The sequence below is a fragment of the Herpailurus yagouaroundi genome, unplaced genomic scaffold, assembly GCF_014898765.1.
Source record: "Herpailurus yagouaroundi ecotype Mexico unplaced genomic scaffold, PumYag 161, whole genome shotgun sequence".
Classification (NCBI taxonomy): Eukaryota; Metazoa; Chordata; class Mammalia; order Carnivora; family Felidae; genus Herpailurus; species Herpailurus yagouaroundi.
The window spans coordinates 6,706,257-6,726,439 of NW_024412402.1; the positions used below are offsets into that span (position 1 = coordinate 6,706,257).

At 42.8% G+C, this 20,183-nt stretch overlaps 1 protein-coding gene across 1 annotated transcript; it reads left to right on the forward strand.

Annotated features, from left to right (window-relative positions):
* The first annotated feature begins 2,665 nt into the window (after positions 1 to 2,665).
* On the forward strand, positions 2,666 to 19,042 carry LOC121035413 (nicotinamide N-methyltransferase). The gene is made up of 3 exons (XM_040483073.1): positions 2,666 to 2,995; positions 3,819 to 4,026; positions 18,568 to 19,042. The coding sequence occupies exons 1-3, from the start codon at positions 2,842 to 2,844 to the stop codon at positions 18,998 to 19,000; spliced, it is 795 nt and encodes a 264-aa protein (XP_040339007.1). The 5' UTR covers positions 2,666 to 2,841; the 3' UTR covers positions 19,001 to 19,042.
* Positions 19,043 to 20,183: the final 1,141 nt, after the last annotated feature.

Here is a 20,183-nt window from a genome sequence, read left to right on the forward strand (position 1 = left end):
GAGGGGGCGAGGGGTACTACCGTATCAAGGCCACATATAAGCTACATAACCACTATTTTTAAATTTCCCTGTTAAACAGACTCATGGGGTGGAAAACGGGACATTTCCCAAGGTAAGGACTCAGTGTAAGGGAAACTATGAATTACGTTTCTCAAAACCTTGAACAGGGAACACTGAACAGAATAGATACTATTGAAGAAAACCCCAAAACATGTCACTTTGGCGTTTGATTATTTTGAATTAAAGGCGTTGAAAAAACAGTAGGTATAGGAAGGTTGCTCTGATCCTCCTTTTTCTTCCTGTAAGCAGGAGATGAAAGTCCCATATGAAAGGTACCCTCTCTGTACCGGGAGGAAGGAAGACATTCTTATCACCAGAGACAGGAAATTTGGGTCTGAGAAATCTGTACAAACCTTGTTAAGCCAATCTTTACTTTCTTAGTTACTTATTTATCACTTACTACCCCTAGGCCAAACCCCTTTGTCTTGTCAATTCTTCACAAATTGATTGTTTCCTTGTCAAAAGATATATAAAAGCTTCTCACTCTGGCCACATCTTGAGGTCTTCATTCTCTTGTGAAGTCTCCCATGTAAAATATTGCTAAGATTCACGTTCATTTCTCCTATTAATCTGTCTCATGTCAGTTTAATTCTTAGGCCCAGCCAGAGATCCCAAGATGGGAAAAGAGAATTTTTCTCTTCTCCTATATTATTATCCCTATTGAAACTGAGGCTTCAGAATCTCAAAACTTAGTTTTTCTAACTGCCATTGTCATACAAACCGTTGTTGGCAAATCAGGATGGCAATTTGTGTCTTTTGACTTTGAGTTCTGGATGCTCCCTGGTGGTTGTACTCCACTACCAGGGTGGTTGGGGGAAGCAGGAAATAATCAGCATTGCAGCAGCCGTGCCTCCGATCCACTCACAAGGATACCTCGTGTTGATTCTACGTCCTTCCAGTCTGTGATCTGACTTTTGAAGGTCCAACAGTTACATAATCTGAGACAACTTGTCTGTTCCATCTAAGTCTTTATAATGGGCAGTCTTAATATCACACATACCTCTTTTGCTACCCCAACACTTACTGAGAAGCATCGATGACTGACCCATACTGGACCAGACAGGTTCCCTTTCTAAGGTCTGTGGATTTGGACCATGCAGACCTAGTTAGCCAGCTGTGAGGAGATGGGTTAGAAGATTCTGTAAGGTCAGGCGCAGAGACCACCATTTGGAACAGTCAGAATGGAGCAGTGTGTAGTAGATGAGCAAAAGAAGCCAGTTTGTGGAGAATCAAGACCCTATACCTCCAACGAGAACAAAAAGAAAGAGAGAAGGAGGGAGAGAAAGACAGAGAGGGAGATAGAAATTAGCTGCCTAATGATTCTTTCGGTTGGTGAGACCCAGTGAGATACCCTGCAATGTGTTTCCATTATTTTTTTTAATGTTTATTTTTGAGAGAGAGTGAGAGAGACAGAGTGCAAGCAAGGGAGGGGCAGGGAGAGTTGGGGACACAGAACCTGAAGCAGGCTCCAGGTTCTCAGCTGTCAGCACAGAGCCTGACGTGGGGCTCGAACTCATGAACCATGAGATCGCGACTTGAGCCAAAGTCAGACTCTTAACTGACTGAGCCACACAGGTGCCCCAGTGTGTTTCCATTATATTCTATTAATAATTCCTTTCTTCCTTTAGCTCCTTTGAGTGAGTTTCTCTGCTTTGTAGCCAGAAGGTCCCTTACTAAGTCATCACTCATGGAATATAGGGCACTCATTGAGATTGCATTTGCTGCAACATGATAAGAGTCAACTCATCAACCAGTGTTTTGAAACCTACTATGTAGATGTGATAGGCAGGGGACCACAAAGAGAACTGAGCCATAGTCCTTGATCTAAAGGAGCTGGTAGCTTAGTGTATCATTCATGTAAAAAATTAGTTTTGGGAGAAGGATTGACACAGACAAAACCAGGAACAAATACATGACATGACAAAATCAAGGGCTTGGCTGGGTGAGAGAATTCTAAGGGCAATGCGAGCTTCAGAAAAGGAAATATAAGGCATTCTTATACATTTCATTTCACTTTGAAAGAACATCAGGATTTCAATGGATTGAAATGAGTGGGGAGGCTTAGGGAGGAAGTAGTTGCCAGCTGCTGAAAACTGGTAGCTTTGGGACTCTGCAGATGTACAGGGAGGGGAGGGAGGGATGTGAGAGCATGAGGAGAGGATCACAGGACTGTGGCTTGCCTAGACATTGGAGGAAGCCTCATCCCATTTTTAAAATTACTTTTACCATCTTTCCAAATTTCCTCTGAGATTCCCTCTTTAGCCAACATTTCTTAGCCCTTAAAGACATTTCCTAATCCTCCTCTTTCCCCTCTTTGCTTTCTTTAAGACTGTTTAATTCAAACCATTCTTTGTGGCTCTTTTTTGGGAAAATCATTACAAGAAGAACTGATGGTGCTCTGGGGACATGACACACCTCTCTAGCCTTAGTGGTTCTTCTCTGAGTCAAATGATTTCCCCGATGAGCCCAGATGCTTTCTCCTGCAGTTGAACTTCACCCCTTGGCCGAGAATTGCATACAGCTCATGGCCCTCCCCTTCCCACACCCACTTCTCCTAGGTTCCCTTACCCAAAAATTTCATCACTTCCCAGAACAGCCAGAACATTCTTGGATGTTTCTGCCAGTTAGTGTTTAACCAAATAACAGTCTCTAAGGGGTAGGTTGGACTAACAGAAGGATTGAAGCCTGAGACTTAAAAAGACAACTTCTGCAGGGTGAGTCCCTGAGTCCTGGAGGAGAGGGAGAAAGAGAGAGCCAGAGTGGACACAGGAGCAAAACACAATGGAATCGACCTTCACCTCCAAGGACACTTATCTGAGACATTTTAACCCTCGGGATTACCTAGAAAAATATTACAACTTTGGGTCAAGACACTCTGCAGAAAATGAGATTCTTAGGCATCTTCTGAAAAATCTTTTCAAGATATTCTGCCTCGGTAAGTGTGTGTGTTATCCCTATGTCTCCCCACCGAAATGTGAGTCATATAAATAGAATCTCAGGGCACTGCTGGGTTGGTGTCTAGACGTTGCAATGTGACAGCCCTTTTGGTATCACTCATTTATTTAACAAGGATGAAAACTAATGTTGATAGGGATAGCTTACCATTTACAAAGTGCTTTTTTATGTGTTGTCTCATTTGGTTGTGCCAAATGGAAACCAAAAGACAGGCGTTCTGTCCTTGATTCTACATCAATTCTCTAGGTGACCAGAGCCAGCCATTGAACCATGATGGGCCACTTAAGAAATGGAGATTCTAATACTTATTCTGTTCCTAACTCAAAGGAATGTTGCACATGTGCATGAGATAAAGACCTCCCAATACGTGAAGAATTGGATGCTTTTTAGAGAGAGACATGAAAAGTCAATTTTATTTTAGTTGAACGTTCAACTCCCTTCTCCCCAAAACCAAAGTCAAAACCAAAAACAAAATTTTAACTTTCCCCAAGTATTTCTTAATAGTTTTTATATTCTCTGTGTAGCAGTCTATCTGGATTAAAGGTCTGTATATCATATGTCAATCTTTTCTCCTACACCTAAAAATATCCCAGCGACATGCTTCCAGCTTGGATTGGATAATGGAAAATGCAATCATGTAAAAAAAAAAAAAAAAAAGAAACCTTTGAGGGAAGAGGAGTGAGTAGAGAGATGGTTTGTCTTTGCGACTTTCTAGCACAGTCCCAGTGAAAACAGTGCATACCGGCTCTGTCCACTGTCATATGAGGCCTCATCTCCTTTCCTTGTTCCCTTCTCTAAACCAGATGGTGTGAAGGGGGATCTCCTGATCGACATTGGCTCTGGCCCTACCATCTACCAGCTCCTCTCTGCTTGTGAATCCTTCAAGGAGATCATTGTCACCGACTACACTGAGCAGAACCTGCAGGAGCTGCAGAAATGGCTAAAGAAGGAACCAGGGGCCTTTGACTGGTCCCCAGTGGTAACCTACGTGTGTGAGCTCGAAGGGAACAGGTAGAGAAACCAGGGTCTGCTTCTGGGCTTTCTGACGGTCCTTGAGTGACAGTTCAGTTTTCTGAACCAAGAATTATCTTTAGAGCCCAAGTTAAAAAGCAAAGGGAACAGGGAGAGGCCAAAGAGAAATCCAGATGGAGAAGAGGTAGAGAGAGAGAACGAGATAGAGGGACGTGTGCGTGTGCACGCGTGCCCACCAGAACAGCAGAAGGCACAGAAGAGAATTGAAGAAATGGCCACTGAGCCAAGAGGAGACAAAATCTTCCCAGACCAGTGTGGGGGCACAGCATGCAGGTCAGGTACCATGAGACAACGACATTTATCCAAGTTCAACAAAGAGGGGAAACTGTCTCCTCAACCAGCAGCTTTTGGGTGTTCCCCAGTGCCATCCTGCCGCTAACTACCCAAGTGCTTAGGGATCTGCTGTGAGGGTGGCTAATGCTGACACCACCAGAGACAACTAAAAGCTGCTTCAGTTTTTAAACTGTTAGCAGCATAAAGGAAGTATCTGAAAAGAATGTGTTCCTCTCCATCCACAAAAATCAGAGCTTTACATACTCACGACTAATGATCAACCTCTTAGCCGACTCTGTCTACAAGTCAGTTTATGTGGACAAGTATTATTTAAATGATTAATTTCTCTCCACATGAGAAGTTGTCAATGGCTTACTAGCCAGTAGGGTGAGGTCTGCATTTCATTTTGTCTTTCCCTTGTCCTGATGTACCTCCGTCCTCTGGCAATGGTCCTGCAGTGGCTCAGCCCAGTTCCGCTGTCCCGCCCACCTGACTGTTTGCTGTTATAAGCATGTTGCTGAAGCCCCACAGGCTTCTTCGCAAACTGTCTAAAAAGACCACTTCAGTATTCCTCCCAGGATCCTACTAGACCTGTCCACTACTTCTTATATGCTCAGTTATCTTTACATTTCTTTTTTTCCTCCTGCTCTTACTGTATGTTTTTGTGCATTTCCCCTTGTCTTTCCACACCTTCTTGCCCATGATTTAATTTTTACATAACTCCCTTCCTTCCCCAATCCACTTCTTCCTGTATTTGCACCCCCACCCTTGCTCATGTACTGCACACTTTGTGTGTTGCACAGCACATCATCCTCTGTCCTTCCTGTTCTTGGCTTTTCATTCACAATGGGAAAGCACACGTATTTTTAATTAACATATTCCATTCTTTGGTCAGGAAAGGGCTCTGATTTCCCAGCAAGACAATCTCCCTCAAGAAACAGGTGCTAACACTTTTTGGTTCTTGGTTAAAGGAACTAGTGTTTGTTCATTCAGTGAACCCATATTGGGCATGTAGGATGTGCCACACAGTTCTAGCTACTGGGATAGACTGGTGGGCAAGATGGAGGAAGTCCTGTGTCTCCTAGACCTTATATCAGAGAAGGCAGGCCTGTGTCAGATCACTTAGGGCTTTGAGGGCAGGCTAAAGATCCTGTACTTCAAGTGTGATGAGAAGGCATTAGAGGTGTAACCCGGAAAGTGATGTGACCCCATTTACATTTACAAAGATCTCTGGCTGTTGTGTGGAGAATGGCTGTGTTTAGAGGAGAATGAGAGATGCAGAAAGGAGACACTTTAATCCAGGTAAGAGATGATGATGACTTGGACTAATGGATTGGATGGTGATGGAGAGAGGAAGATGATTTTAAGATGAATTTTTGAGACAGAATGGATAAGAGTTGGTAATGATTGGTCATGGGGAATGATGAGAGGTAAGTATCAGGTATGACTCTGAAGTTTCTGAACTTGAGAAACAGGAGTGAAGTAATATTCTGGAATTCCAGGGATAAATTTAAAATCATGTGGCCTTAACATGTCCCCAGGGGTATGCCTACCTCCATACTCTTTCTCTGGAGTTATGGTCAACTCATGTTTCTATATGTGCGCTTAAATTTTCTTCCTCTTCACTCTACCAAATTTATTTATTCCTGAATCAGGTTCTCTTCTGAAACTAACTCTATAGTCTGCTTCTACTTCTTTAATCCTTTCATTTTTTTTTTAATTTTTTTTTCAACGTTTTTATTTATTTTTGGGACAGAGAGAGACAGAGCATGAACGGGGGAGGGGCAGAGAAAGAGGGAGACACAGAATCGGAAACAGGCTCCAGGCTCTGAGCCATCAGCCCAGAGCCCGACGCGGGGCTCGAACTCACGGACCGCGAGATGGTGACCTGGCTGAAGTCGGACGCTTAACCGACTGCGCCACCCAGGCGCCCCAATCCTTTCATTTTTTTAATGCTGTGCTGAATTCAAGCTTAGTAGGAATATTCCATACTTTGTTTTCTTACATATTGTTACTACACTAACTGATAGTGTGGATTGTCAGATATAAGTTATCAAGGTGATTCACTGATTATACAATTCCTTAGACTATAGTGATATAAATGAACTGGGAGTTTTCTATTGTGTTTCCCAGTTAATGTTTTTGCTGCATGTAGAGTCACTAAACTTCCACTGGGTCTTTTATCCTTTTTACCAGGGAAAGTAAGTATTGAAATCAGAGGGTATAAATCCTCTAACTCTGTTATTTTTCAAAATTATTTTGGCAATTTTTGTATATATTTGTATAATATATATATTTAATTGAAGTATAATTAACATACAGTCTTATGTTAATTTCAGGTGCACAATATAGTGATTCATTTACTTAGTGCTCATCATGATAAGTGTACTCTTAATCCCCCTCACCTTTTTCCCCTACCCCTCTCCCACCACTGTCCTGACAACCACTAGTTTGTTCTCTGTATTTAAGAGTCTATTTCTTTTATTTGTCTTCTTTTTTCTTTGTTTTGTTTCTTAAATTCCGCATATGGTGGAATTTTAAAAACATGGAATTGTTATGGTATTTGTCTTTCTGTGTCTGACTTGTTTCACCTAGCATTATACCTTCTGGGTCCATCCATGTTGTTGGAAATGGCAAGGTGATCTCATTTTTTATGGCTGAGTGATATTCTATTGGATACACACACACACACACACACACACACACACCCCACATATCATTACCTGTTCATCTATGGATGGATACTTGGGTTGCTTCTATTTCTTGGCTATTGTAAATAATGCTGCAATAAACATGGGGATGTGTACATCTTTTCAAATTAGTGCTTTTGTTTTCTTTGGATAAATACTCAGTAGTAGAATTAATGGATCTTATGGTGATTCTATTTTTAATTTTTTAGAGGTACCTCCATACTGTTTTCCACAGTGGCTGCACCAACAATGCATGAGGGTTCCTTTTCTCCACATTCTCACCAATGCTTGTTATTTCTTATATTTTTTATTTTAGCTGTTCTGACAGGTGTGAGGTGATATCTCGTTGTGGTTTTGATTTGCATTTTCCTGATGATGAGTGATGTTGAACACGTTTTCATGTGTCTGTTGGCCATTTGTATATCTGCTTAGGAAAAATATCTATTCAGGTCCTCTGCCCATTTTAACTGGATTATTTGTTTCTTTGGTGTCAGGTTGTATAAGTTCTTTATAAATTTTGGATATTAACCCCTTAACAGATATATCATTTGCAAATAACTTCTCCCATTCAGTAGTCTGCCTTGTTGTCTGGTTGAGGATTTCCTTCACTGTGCAAAAGCATTTTTAGTGCCATTACATTTTGATATAAATTTTAGAATAAACTTGTCAATCTCTTCCAAAAAGGCTGCTGAGATTTTGATTGTGATCTTTGAACCTACATTTCACTTTAGGAGAATGGACATAAGGAATCTGCAGTCCATAAACATGGTTTATCACTTTATTTATTTATTTATTTATTTAAAAAAAATTTTTTTAACATCTATTTTTGAGAGACAGTGAGACAGAGCACAAGTGGGGGAGGGGCAGCGGTGGGGGGAACACAGAATCTGAAGCTGGCTCCAGGCTCTGTAGGCTCTGAGCTGTCAGCACAGAGCCTGACACGGGGCTCAAACTCACACACCACAAGATCATGACTTGAGCCGAAGTCGGCCGCCCAACCGAATGAGCCACACAGGCGCCCCTATTTATTAGGACTTCTTTAGTTTCAGTAATGTTTTGTAGTTCTCATATTCTATATATATTTTGTTAAAAAATTCCTGTGTTTTGGGCACCTGTATGGCTCAGTCATTTGAGTGCCCAACTCTTAATTTCAGCTCAGGTCAAGATCTCATTGTTCCTGGGTTCCAGCCCCACATTGGGTTCTGTGTTGACAGTGTGGAGCCCTCTTGGTTCTCTCTCTCTCTACACCTCCCCAGCTTGCATGCACATGCTCTCACCTCTCTCTCTTTCTTTTTTTTTTTTAAATTTTTTTTTTTAATTTTTTTCCACATTTTTATTTTATTTTTTGGGACAGAGAGAGACAGAGCATGAACGGGGGAGGGGCAGAGAGAGAGGGAGACACAGAATCGGAAACAGGCTCCAGGCTCTGAGCCATCAGCCCAGAGCCTGACGCGGGGCTCGAACTCACGGACCGCGAGATCGTGACCTGGCTGAAGTCAGACGCTTAACCGACTGCGCCACCCAGGCGCCCCATCACCTCTCTCTCTTTCAAAATAAATAACTAAGCATTAAAAAAATCTTGTTTTATGTTTTTTTAATGTTATTGTTAATTTGCCAGTATATACTTTGCTTAATTGAACACTATTGTGTCTTAAATACTTGCACTAAAAAGTGCACTGCAAGGCCAGAGAATTTTACAATCATGTTTTCTTTACAATACATTCTGTAGTATGTTTGCCCTCTTTATGAAGCGAATTATCAACTCACTGATTAATGTCCCCTTACGCATTTCTGTAGATGCAAAAATTATGATTTTGTGATTACAGTAATAAAATGATATTCCTTGTGAAAAAATACAAAATATAAAAATTTCCTAGTATATTGAAGTACAATTGCATTTTATATACTGACCTTGTGTCCTGAAGTCCTGCTGACTTCATTAATTAAGTTTAGCCTTTTCTATGTATACTCTTATATCATCTGCAAATAAAAATAGTTTTACTTCTTTTCCAGCTCTATGCCTTTTATTTATTTTTCTGGTCTACTACACTGGCTAGGACTTCCAAAACAATATTGAATAGAAAGGTTGGAAGTCGACCTATGTACCTTTTTGCATATCATAAGGAAAAATGTCCACTTTTAGTGTCCACATTAAGTATAATATTAGTTAGATTTTTGAGATATTCTTTATCTGACTAAATTTCTTTACATTTCAATTTCTTGGGAATTTTAACTCAAATGTTGAACTTTGTCAGTTTTTTTCGGAATTCATTGAGATGGCCATATGACTTTTCTTCTTTATTCCGAAAATGTGAATTATACTGGAAGATTTTTGACTGTTTAAATCTAACTGGAATACACCCATTGGTCATGAGGTAGTATCTTTTTTAGGTATGACTGGATGTGATTTGCTAATATTTTGGTAGGGATTTTTGCATCTACAAATATGATCGATATTGAGCCGTAATATTCTTTTCTAGAAATATGCCCGGCAGATTTTGATATCAGCATGATGCTGGATTCATGTAAGTTGAGGATATTTCTTCCTCCTCTATTTTTTGAAGGAGTTTGTGTATAATTAGTATTATTTCTTCCTTAAATGATTGATAGAATTCACTAGCAAAGCTACCTGTACCTGAAGGGTTGTTTCATGTGTATGATGTTTTTAAAATTAAGAATAATGTTTTTCACTGGCTATTTGGATTTTCCATTTCTTCTTTGTCTGTTTTGATAAATAGTATCTTTCAAGGAATTTATCCTATTCATCTTGGTTGTCAATTTTATTGTCATAAGTTTTTTAACAATATGTCTTTATTACTCTTAAAATTTTCTTGATGTTTATTTTTGAGAAAGAGAGAGAGAGATGTTTTTGAGACACACACACACACACACACACACACGCACACACATACACACACAGAGTACAAGTGGGGGAGGAGCACAGAGAGAGGGAGACACAAAATGTGAAGCAGGCTCCAGGCTCTGAGCTATCAGCACAAAGCCCGACACAAGGCTTGAAGTCACCAACCAGTGAGATCATGACCTGAGCCTAAATTGAGATGTTAAACCAGCCAAGCGCCCGTCTTTATTACTCTTTTAATGTCTGTAGGATCTACCATGATCTTCCTTCTTTGATTCTTGATATTGGCAATTTGTCTTTTATTTATTTATTTATTTTTTTAAATTTTTTTTTTCAACGTTTATTTATTTTTGGGACAGAGAGAGACAGAACATGAACGGGGGAGGGGCAGAGAGAGAGAGGGAGACACAGAATCGGAAGCAGGCTCCAGGCTCTGAGCTGTCATCACAGAGTCCCACACGGGGCTCGAACTCACTAACCAGTGAGATCATGACCTGAGCTGAAACTAGACGCTTAATCGACTGAGCCACCAGGCGCCCCTATATTTTTAACATTTTACCTCACGAGCCATGTAAGACATTACCACAGTGTAATTCCTACATCCACTCTCGCCCCTGCACTAGTCCTAGATTTTACTTTATTTCTAGGATAATACTATGATACTTTGTTACTATTTTTGCTTTAAAAAGTCAGTAGTGCTTTTATTTATTTTATTTTATTTTACTTTTTATTGTAGTTAAAGAAACACATACCATAAAATTTAGCATCTGAACTATTTTTTTAAATGTTTATTTATTATTTTTGACAGAGAGAGAGAGAGAGGGGGAGAGACAGAGAGATAACACAGGCTTGTGAGCAGAGGAGAGGTAGAGAGAGAGGGAGACAGAGGATCCAAAGTGGGCCCTGCACTGACAACAGAGAGCCCTGTGCGGGGCTCGAACTCACGAACCACAAGATCATGACCTGAGCCAAAGTCGGATGCTTAGCTGACTCAGTCACCCAGGCACCCCTGAACTATTTTTAAGTAGACAGTTCAGTAGTTTAAGTATATGCACACTAGTCAGTAGTATTTTCAACAAACGTATATAAAGTCTTTGATGTTTATCCACATATCTGTCTGCATAGCCTTCCTCATTTCTTTCTACAGATCTAGGCTTCTATCTGGCATCATTTCCCTTCACCTGAAGAACTTTTTTTTTAGTATCTCTTAAAATGCAGGTCTTCTGGAAACAAATTCAGCTTGTTAAGGCCAGGTAAGAATCAGTAATTGTTTTTTGTTCCTCATTATATGAGGAATTTAACATTTTTTGATGCCCAAAGTCCTTGTGGCATCTATCTCCCCAGTGTTTGTTGTTAAAATTGGCGATTTTAAGTCCAAATATAGTAATTTAAAGCATTATTTTATTTAAAAAAATTTTTTTTAATGTTTATTTTTGAGAGAGAGAAAGCGAGAGAGAGCGAGAGAGAGGCAGGGGAGGGGCAGAGCGAGAGGGAGACACAGAATCCGAAGCAGGCTCCAGGCTCCGAGCTGTCAGCACAGAGCAACGTAGGGATTGAACCCATGAGCCATGAGATCATGACCTCCACCAACGTCAGATGCTTAACCAACTGAGCCACCCAGGCGCCCCTAAAGTCTTATTTTCGTATTTCCTTTCAAGGATCAATTTGGCTATTTGCTATCAGTCTGTAATCATATTTGCAGTTATATGAACATTTAGTTTTATTTTATGTTCATTTAATGTGATTTTTCTAGTGTTTAAGTTTTTAATTCTGATGCATCTTTTAGTCTGTAGAATAGGTCTTCAAATAGTGTTTTCGAGAAGCACACGTAAGTGACATTTTCTAAGTCTGTGTGTGTGTAGGGAATATATTTGTGTAGCCTTTATAAGTGAACAACAACGCAAAACTGTTTAATGTTGCTAAATATTTCCCTATTTTTTCCTGGCAAGAAGCTGAGAGAGACTACTTTCAAATGCCATTTTAATCCTAGAAACTCCTTACTTAGAATTTTATGCTAGCGATAGTCTTCAAACTAAAGATACATTCTTCAAAATAAATGTAAATTCCAACTTCTTTTTTTTTTTCTATCGACTTTGTGATTCCACAGAATGAACTGGTACTAACTAGAAAAAAAAAAAAAAACAACTAACCCATAGCTCTGAGGATTCGGACAATATTTCCAAATTATTCAATAAATACGGAATTTCCCAGGATTTATAGAATTTCAGGGAAAGTTTATAAAAGAGTTTTCAATCAGTCAGACAATACACCTTTCCGAAGTCCAAATCATATGTCGAGAAGGCTTTTAAAACTTTCTTCTCTTGGGGCGCCTGGGTGGCGCAGTCGGTTAAGCGTCTGACTTCAGCCAGGTCACGATCTCGCGGTCCGTGAGTTCGAGCCCCGCGTCGGGCTCTGGGCTGATGGCTCAGAGCCTGGAGCCTGTTTCCGATTCTGTGTCTCCCTCTCTCTCTGCCCCTCCCCCATTCATGCTCTGTCTCTCTCTGTCCCAAAAATAAATAAACGTTGAAAAAAAAATTAAAAAAAAAAAAAACTTTCTTCTCAATTTCCCTAGCTATCATAAGCCTTTCCATCTCATTCAGAAGTGAAGCCTTAAAATCTAGCAGGATACTAAAAGCATTACTTATCTCCTGCCAGGATCGTCAGCTCCTAACAATTGGCTCTTGAGAAAGTGTCCCTTCCCAGTCGCTGTTAGAGGAAGGAACTATATTTTTGGCAGGAAACTTCTGCATTCTTGTTCTTATCCTTGTGCCAGGTCCTGTGGCTTCAACTATTTTGAGAATGATAGCGATCCCATTCAACGTGTGTCTTTCTTGCATCTTCAAGTACCTCTATCAGCTCACAACCTATTTCCTTTGAGATTATTTCTTCTTTATCTGAAGCTATTTCTTGCGCTGAGTGCTGCCGAAGACAATTTGAGCTGTCTCCTGGTCCTCTGCCTTTGGAGTGTGACTCATACTTTTAGAATACCACTCCTCTTTAAAACCTTCGGAAAAAACCTTCCGAAAAAAAGTCGGAGCCATGGGTACCAAATTCTGGCTTCGCATTATTTATTTATCAGGTCAGAGAGTCAAGTGCTAAGGTAGAAATGACTACTCACGCCTGTTTTACCTGAAAAGGTCTTAAAAAAACGGCACTGATTAACCTCTGGCCCCTACAGCTTGGAGCACATTGCCTGCCTTGTGGTCCTCAGGCTAAGCAGTTTCCATAGCGCCTGGGAGCCTAGTAGGAATGCAGGCTCTCAGGCCTGGCTCCCTCCCTACAGAACCAGAATCTGCATTTTAATAAGATCTGCAGGGCGTTGTATGCATTTTACAGTTTGAGAAATACTGGCGTCTATATTTTCATGTCTTGTAAGAGATTGATGTTCCTTCTCAGAATCGGCATCTCCACGGTCATGGTGATCGTTTCAGCGATCCCTAGGAAAGGTTTCTCCCTTTTAAAAGCATCCCTTTCTCTTAGATGTTCTCCCTGCATTCCTCCCCTGGGAAAATGAACAGGGCAGACTGAGGAAATGTCACCTGGCCATTTCCTTCAAACTGTAAACGTTTCTACTCATGTGTCTGAAAGTGCCCGAAATAGAGCTACGGTCTTCCCAGGTTTGCTCCGCTTCTGCATGCTTCCCGCCCTGGGTGTTGCCATCATATACTTAATTAAAGAAGCCGGGAGCCTGGAAGCCATTCTTGCCTTCTTCCTCTCAGTCATGGTCTATGCTCAGCACCAAGTTCTGTCCATTTTGTTTTTTTCAGTAGGTCTCACGCCCAGTGCGGGGCCCAGCAAGGCTTGAACTCAGACCCTGAGATTAAGACCCGAGTTGAGATCAAGATTTGGACGCTCAACCGACTGAGCCACCCCAGTGACCCAAATTCTGTCCATTTTACTTCTGAGTTTCTCTCAAACCAGTGTATATTTTCCAATATTTTCTCTCCAGGCTATTTTCCTGGTCCAAGACACCATCCTCTCCCTCCTAAGTGGCCTTCCACCTCCACTCTCGTCCCAAAGCGAACACCTTCAAATGTAGATCTGGTGGCACAGTTTCGTAACTTCCCACAGCTTTTAGGGTAAAAAACAAAGTTCTTAACCTGGTCCCCAAAACCTCGTCTCGTCTGGCACCTGCTAAACCCCGTTACCTCACTTCCTACCACGCTGTGCTTTGTTTTCTGAGGCCAGCCTCATCAGCCTTCTCTCCGTATTTCCTCCCACCATCTGGCCTTTGCACATGCTGTTGCCCCTGGCTGGAACATCTCCCCTTTCCTACTCCCCTTGGCCTGGTGAACTCTTATTTATTTACCTCCTGCACCTCTGCTTACCTGACTCCATTTTGGAGGAGATCTCCTTGATACTCCAGACCAAGTCAAGCTCCCAACATTCCTCTGCCGGCCCTCTGCTTCCTAGTATTAATTTGTCATTTTTGTGGATAAGCATTGGATAAGTTCTTTCTCCCCACCACCCCTCTGCCCCAGCCTGGGATCCCCAAGGGGATAGGATCCATTTCTCATTTGTTCTATCTTGGGGCCCCATCGCCCGCCCCTTTCCTGTCACATCAAAGAGGTTATAAAAAACAAAAAAGTCAAACAAATGACTGCATGTATTTTGTTTTCCACCCTCTCCCTCCTGAAATGTCTGTCTTTCCCCTGAGTCAGCGATTGCCTGTACCAGAGGCTTACCAATGATTATTCCTGGCTCACACAATTCTTATATTGATATCCAAGTGTGTGAAGCTTTTTACATCCTTTATACATTCTGCTGGTTCTCCCTCAGGAGGGCCTGCTGGAACCTCTGGGTATGGGGCTTGGGGGAGGCGGTGAGTGTCATCGAAAGATCTCATCCCGGGGCTTTGGTCCGCCACCTGCCTTGCAGAGATGGGGCAGAAGGAACCTCTGTAAACCTCGAGGTAATTTCTTGGAGTGCAGGAATACATTCTCACAAAGCGCTCTTCCCAGGAGTCCTACTCTTTATCCCCTCTCTCCCCAGCTTCGGTGGATCGCATATTTACAGAAGAAACAGCTGCCCTTTTTTGCATAGTGATTCATTTGAAAGGGTAGATCTTTGGAACTACAGAAATGGCCACACTGCTGTTAGCTGCCTGTAGAACTGCCTAACACTTTTCTGGTGTGTGTTTATTCCTTACCCCTGGAGCTGGACGTGAAGCTGAGCGGTAATTGCCTGTGTCTCCAGGCGAGTCCATTTCCCTGGTGCCGAGAAGCCCTGAGATGTAATCTGTACGCAGCTACCTTGGCGGCCAGGTTCACCGTGTTTGCTCGATGCCCAAAGACGAGCAGGTCTCCACAACAGTGGGTGTTTCCAGCCAAGTCGCCTCTCAAATTGGCACATTCTCCCTGAGCTTTCTAGACTTCACAGTGTATCTTCCAGTTTGGGAGCAATTTCCATCGTAAATTGACTGGCAGGTACTCGTTCTGTGGTAACTTGTATCTTTCAAATAGTTTCATAGACAACAGGGCCCAGAGGACCACCTGCTTCTGACAGAATCACGTAAACACACGTGCCCGTGGTGTTCCGAATATGAAGGATCATCTCTAAACACATTCAAACCTGCCACGTTGCCACTTCTTCAGCTTTTTGTATACGCCCAGGCTATCCATATGTGCAGATAGGTTGTTTGAATGTTTCTCTTCTAGATTCATTTTACCTAGTCAAATCTGTGTTTCACACAGACTTCCATAAGGTTGAATTGTTATCGTTTCTTCTTAAAAAGTTCGGCCACACCATCCCCGTTCTATCAGGCTGAATGGCAGCTTTGTAATGGATTTCCCTGCTTTTAGAATGACTGACCTTCCCTGTTTGCCCAGACTGAGAAGGGTTCCCAGGACATGGGATCTTCAGTGGGCAAACAGGGAAAGTCCAGACCAACCGGGACAAACTGGTTACCCTACTACCATTTCTACCCTTGATAGGGGAGTAGGTAGACCCAACCAGAGGTAATTATTCCCTGTGTAGACCAGTTTATTGTCTGGCAGGACTTCCCTCAAACCAATACCTTGCTATGTTACTTCTCTCTCTCTCTCTCTCTCTCTCTCTCTCTCTCTCTCTCTTTAGCATGACAGCTTTTCTGAGATAAAAGTGGCATAAGACCCACCCATCTAAAGTATGATAGTTCTTAGTATCTTCACGTAGTTGTGCAATCTTTACGCCAGTTTTAGAACATTTCCATCACTCCCCAAACAAACCCTGTGCCTACTGGCAGTCATTCTCACGTCTTGGATCCTCTCAATTGCTGGAAACCACTGGTCCGCTTTTGGTCTCTAGAGCTTTGCCTTTTCTGGACATTTCATGTAAATGGAATCACACAATAGGTGGCCTTTTGTGTCTGGTTTCTTTCACTTCGTGTAATGTTTTCAAGGTTCTCCCACGTTGTCGCATGAATCAGCGCTTCATTCCTTTTTACGACTGAGTATTATTCTACTGCGTGGGTATACCACAATTAATCCCTTCGTAAGTTGATGGGCTTTTAGGTTGTCTCCATCTTTTGGCTGTTACGAACAAAGTGATGCTGAAAAACCTTCACAAAATAATGCTATATTGAATTACTACTATCAGGGGTTTTGTTTTCTGGTTTATTCTCCATTATTTTTTCAAATGTTTGCTGATAGATTTTAATTTCTTTAGTGTTTATTTATTTTTGAGAGACAGAGAGAGACAGAGCATGAGCGGGGGAGGGGCAGAGAGAGGGGGAGACACAGAATCCAAAGCAGGCCCCAGGCTCTGAGCTGTCAGCACAGAGCCGATGCGGGGCTCGAACTCATGAGCCAGGAGATTATGATGTGAGCCAAAGTCAGATGCTTAGCCAACTGATCCACCCAGGTGCCCTGTATTTATTGATTAACTTTATGATACGTGAATGAATGACAAATTGCAGTTTGAAAAATATTGGTGTAATTGACTTCATCTGGCCCCAACTCCCATTTTCGGTCATTTATTTTACATTTGTTTTTTTAAAACCTCTGTGATGTGGCAGGAAAGAGGCAGGCAATGGGGATCCAAGATGGAACGAATGAGAAACGGATCCTATCCTCTTGGGGATTCCAGTACAGGGCGGAAGGGGGTGGGGAGAAAGAATTAATCCAATGATCATCCACAACGCTATGTGTTCATCTTTTGAGGAACTTCCAGAACTTTCTCCAAAGTAGCTGGACCATTTTGCGTTCTCACCAGCTGTGTGTGGAGGTTCCTGTTTCCCCACATCCTTGCCAGCACTTGTTATTTTCTGGTTTTTTTAGTACAGCTATCTTAGTGGATGTGAAGTGCTATCTCATGGTTTGATGTGCGTTTTTCTGATGGCCAAAAATGTTGAGAATTTTTTTTCATAGGCTTATTGCTAAACTTAGGAAAATTATGACATATAGGATGTCTATAAATAGCTGAGTATATGCATGGGGCTTAGGATTTTAACTAAATATTTAAATAGGAGGTCCACAACCAATTGATATTATCTCAGATCTTTCTGTGTGGAGGTAAATCTTCAAGTTTTATTTGAACCACTGACTTCCTTGTGACCCGAAGTGGTCCCGAAGTACGTCCCTCTCTCACCTGCTCTGATGTTGGGCCTTCATCTGTGGTCTCCGTCAAGAAGAGGCTGTCTTCTCCTGCAGCAAATGGACTGTGTGTTTCCTGACTGTAAGGCTAGATTTGCACCCCTGGGGCTCTGTTGATTAATTTCCTCAAAGCACTAGATACACACTCATCGCTCCTACCACTTGGGCTCTGTGGCCTTCTGGGCGCTTTACACGCTCATTCTTGCTTTTCTCTTACCCCTCTGATTTTCTGCTACTTCTTTCTCCTTTTCTTTTTTCTCCAGTTTCTCCTGTGCGCTCTACATGTTTATTTAATTCGGATCCTCTGTCCGCCTGTTCCTTCGTGCCTCCCCTAACAAATTCCGAAAGGATCCCAGACACTCTATTTCATCTGCAGTTCTCCCCTTCTCTGTCTCTTTCGTGAACTAGTTTTCTCTCCGGAAACCCCACTGATTTTGCAGAAAAGGAAAGTATTCTGAGCAAAGCTACCCAGAAAATGAGCCCCTTCATAAAACACACTCTCTGCGTTATGTTTTGTGGTTGCAGAATGGCAACTTTTCTTTCTAGAGGGGCCCTGGCCGCCGTTGTTGGGTGCTTATCAACAGTTCTCTAAATGTCTGTGGATGACCTCACGCCCCAGCCTGATCAGCAGCTACGCAGAAATACCGTTTCCACATTTTAAAGCCATTATTACCTGATATGTATCGGTCGAATGACCACCATGTTGCAGTTTGACAGAAGAGGCCAGTGTAATAATGAATACACAAACAGATAAATAAGTAATAGTAATAATAATAATAATAATAACAATAACAGTAATAAAGGAGCCAGGCACTATCCTAAGCAGTGGAGGAAGAATAATTTCGTGGAGACAGTCCATGGTCGAAGCGGGCAGCTAGGTACTTCTGTTATTGTTTCCATATTATTACTCACGTTATAAAGAGATTTAATCCAGCACAGGGTAACGTAGTCACATTAATATGCCAAAGCATCCTTCATTTTTCTTCTTCCTCCATTTTCCCATCAGGGATGGCCCCGAGGATATAACATTTGGGACAATACTGCCATTTTCAGCCCTGATTGCAGAGATCCGGGGTTATCATGAGTATAGGGTAGCAAGTGGTATCTGTTGGTTTGTGTATTTCAGAATCAAGGAGCTGGAGAAGGAGGAGAAGTTGAGGCGTGTGGTCACACAGGTGCTCAAGTGCGACGTGACCCAGAGCCGGCCACTGGGCAGCGTCCCCCTGCCCCTAGCCGACTGCCTGCTCAGCACGCTGTGCCTGGATGCCGCCTGCCCAGACCTCCCTGCCTACTGCACAGCCCTCCGGAACCTCAGCAGCCTGCTAAAGCCGGGGGGCTTCCTGGTGGTGGTGGATGCCCTGAAGAGCAGCTACTACATGATCGGCGAGCAGAAGTTCTCCAGCCTCTGCCTGGGCCGGGAGGCAATAGAAGCTGCCGTGAGGGAGGCTGGCTTCTCGGTTGAGCAGTTTGAGGTGATCTCTCGAAGGTATTCTTCCACCATGTGCGACAACGAAGGGCTTTTCTCTCTGGTGGGGCGGAAGCTGAGCAAATCTGTATGACTCCCGTGATTGAAAATAAAGCAGTTAACTTCTTGGTTCTAACTGCCTGGTCACTGTGCTGAGCTGAATCTAACGGCAGGGGCTCTCCGGCTCACATAGGATGGGATGGGCACAGTCAGTCAGTGGAGGAACAACTGGTTGACCACCTACTCCGTGCTTCCTTTGTGTGTCCGAAGACGAGCAACCAGCACACCCAGTCTTCACTGCCCATGATTAGAAAAGAAGACCTTATTTTCCTTAAGCATCCTAGTCATGGCGGCCCACACTCAACACACGCCAACAGAGCAGTGTCTGCGGTGATTGGCTTTCTTTCCTAGGGCTCTACTGCTTCCTTCTCTCTCAGGAACATGCTTCTCCTGTTCCTCGACAGCCACCTTCTCTGGGGACCCCATCCTCTGCTGGGGTCCACTGGTGCCACCACCGCCTCTGGGGTCAGAGAACAGCCATCCCTTTTGCTCCTGGGTCCCCCATATAAGGCAGGCCCTTCTCATGCTTCCTTTAAGACACCAGGCCAAGGCTGTGACTTCTACCTGAAGGCAAGTTTAGGAGTTAGCACGAGAGATAACAGGTACTGTCTTATAACTGCTATAAGAAACAGGTATCTTCAGAGCTCACATCCGTACAGGGTTCTGGAAGGTAGCCTGTTGGCATAACTCTTGGGCAGGCACCTACTTGGAATTAGGCTTACCTGCCTACGGTGTATCTACCTCCTTTGGTTCCTAGGCCCCCTCCCTTCACCCCGGTGCTCTAAAACAGAGGTAGACAAACTATGGCCCATGAGCCAAACCCAGCCTGCTGCCTGTCTTGTGAGGTTTTATTGGAACACAGCCAGGCCCGTTCATTTATGTCTTGTCTATGCTTGTTTTCATGCTATAATGGCAAAGTTGAGTAATTGTGACAGCAACCAGAGGTGTGGCCTGCAAAGCCTAAAATATCTGGTATCTGGATATTTACAGAGGAGGTTTGCCTACCCCTTTCCTAGAGAGAGGAGTGTCCTCCCTCGAGCCTGAGACCCATCTCTCCGGTCTGTTTCTCATCCCCAGATTCCCCTCTTCCCAGGAATGCTGACAGCGGACGTCGCTGCTTCCCACAAGCGAGAGTCCTTCCCTCCCATCCCCCCACCTGCAATGACAATCAGTCCGAGCACGAGAGCCGATTATCAGCACGTGTTTGTTCATTTGGT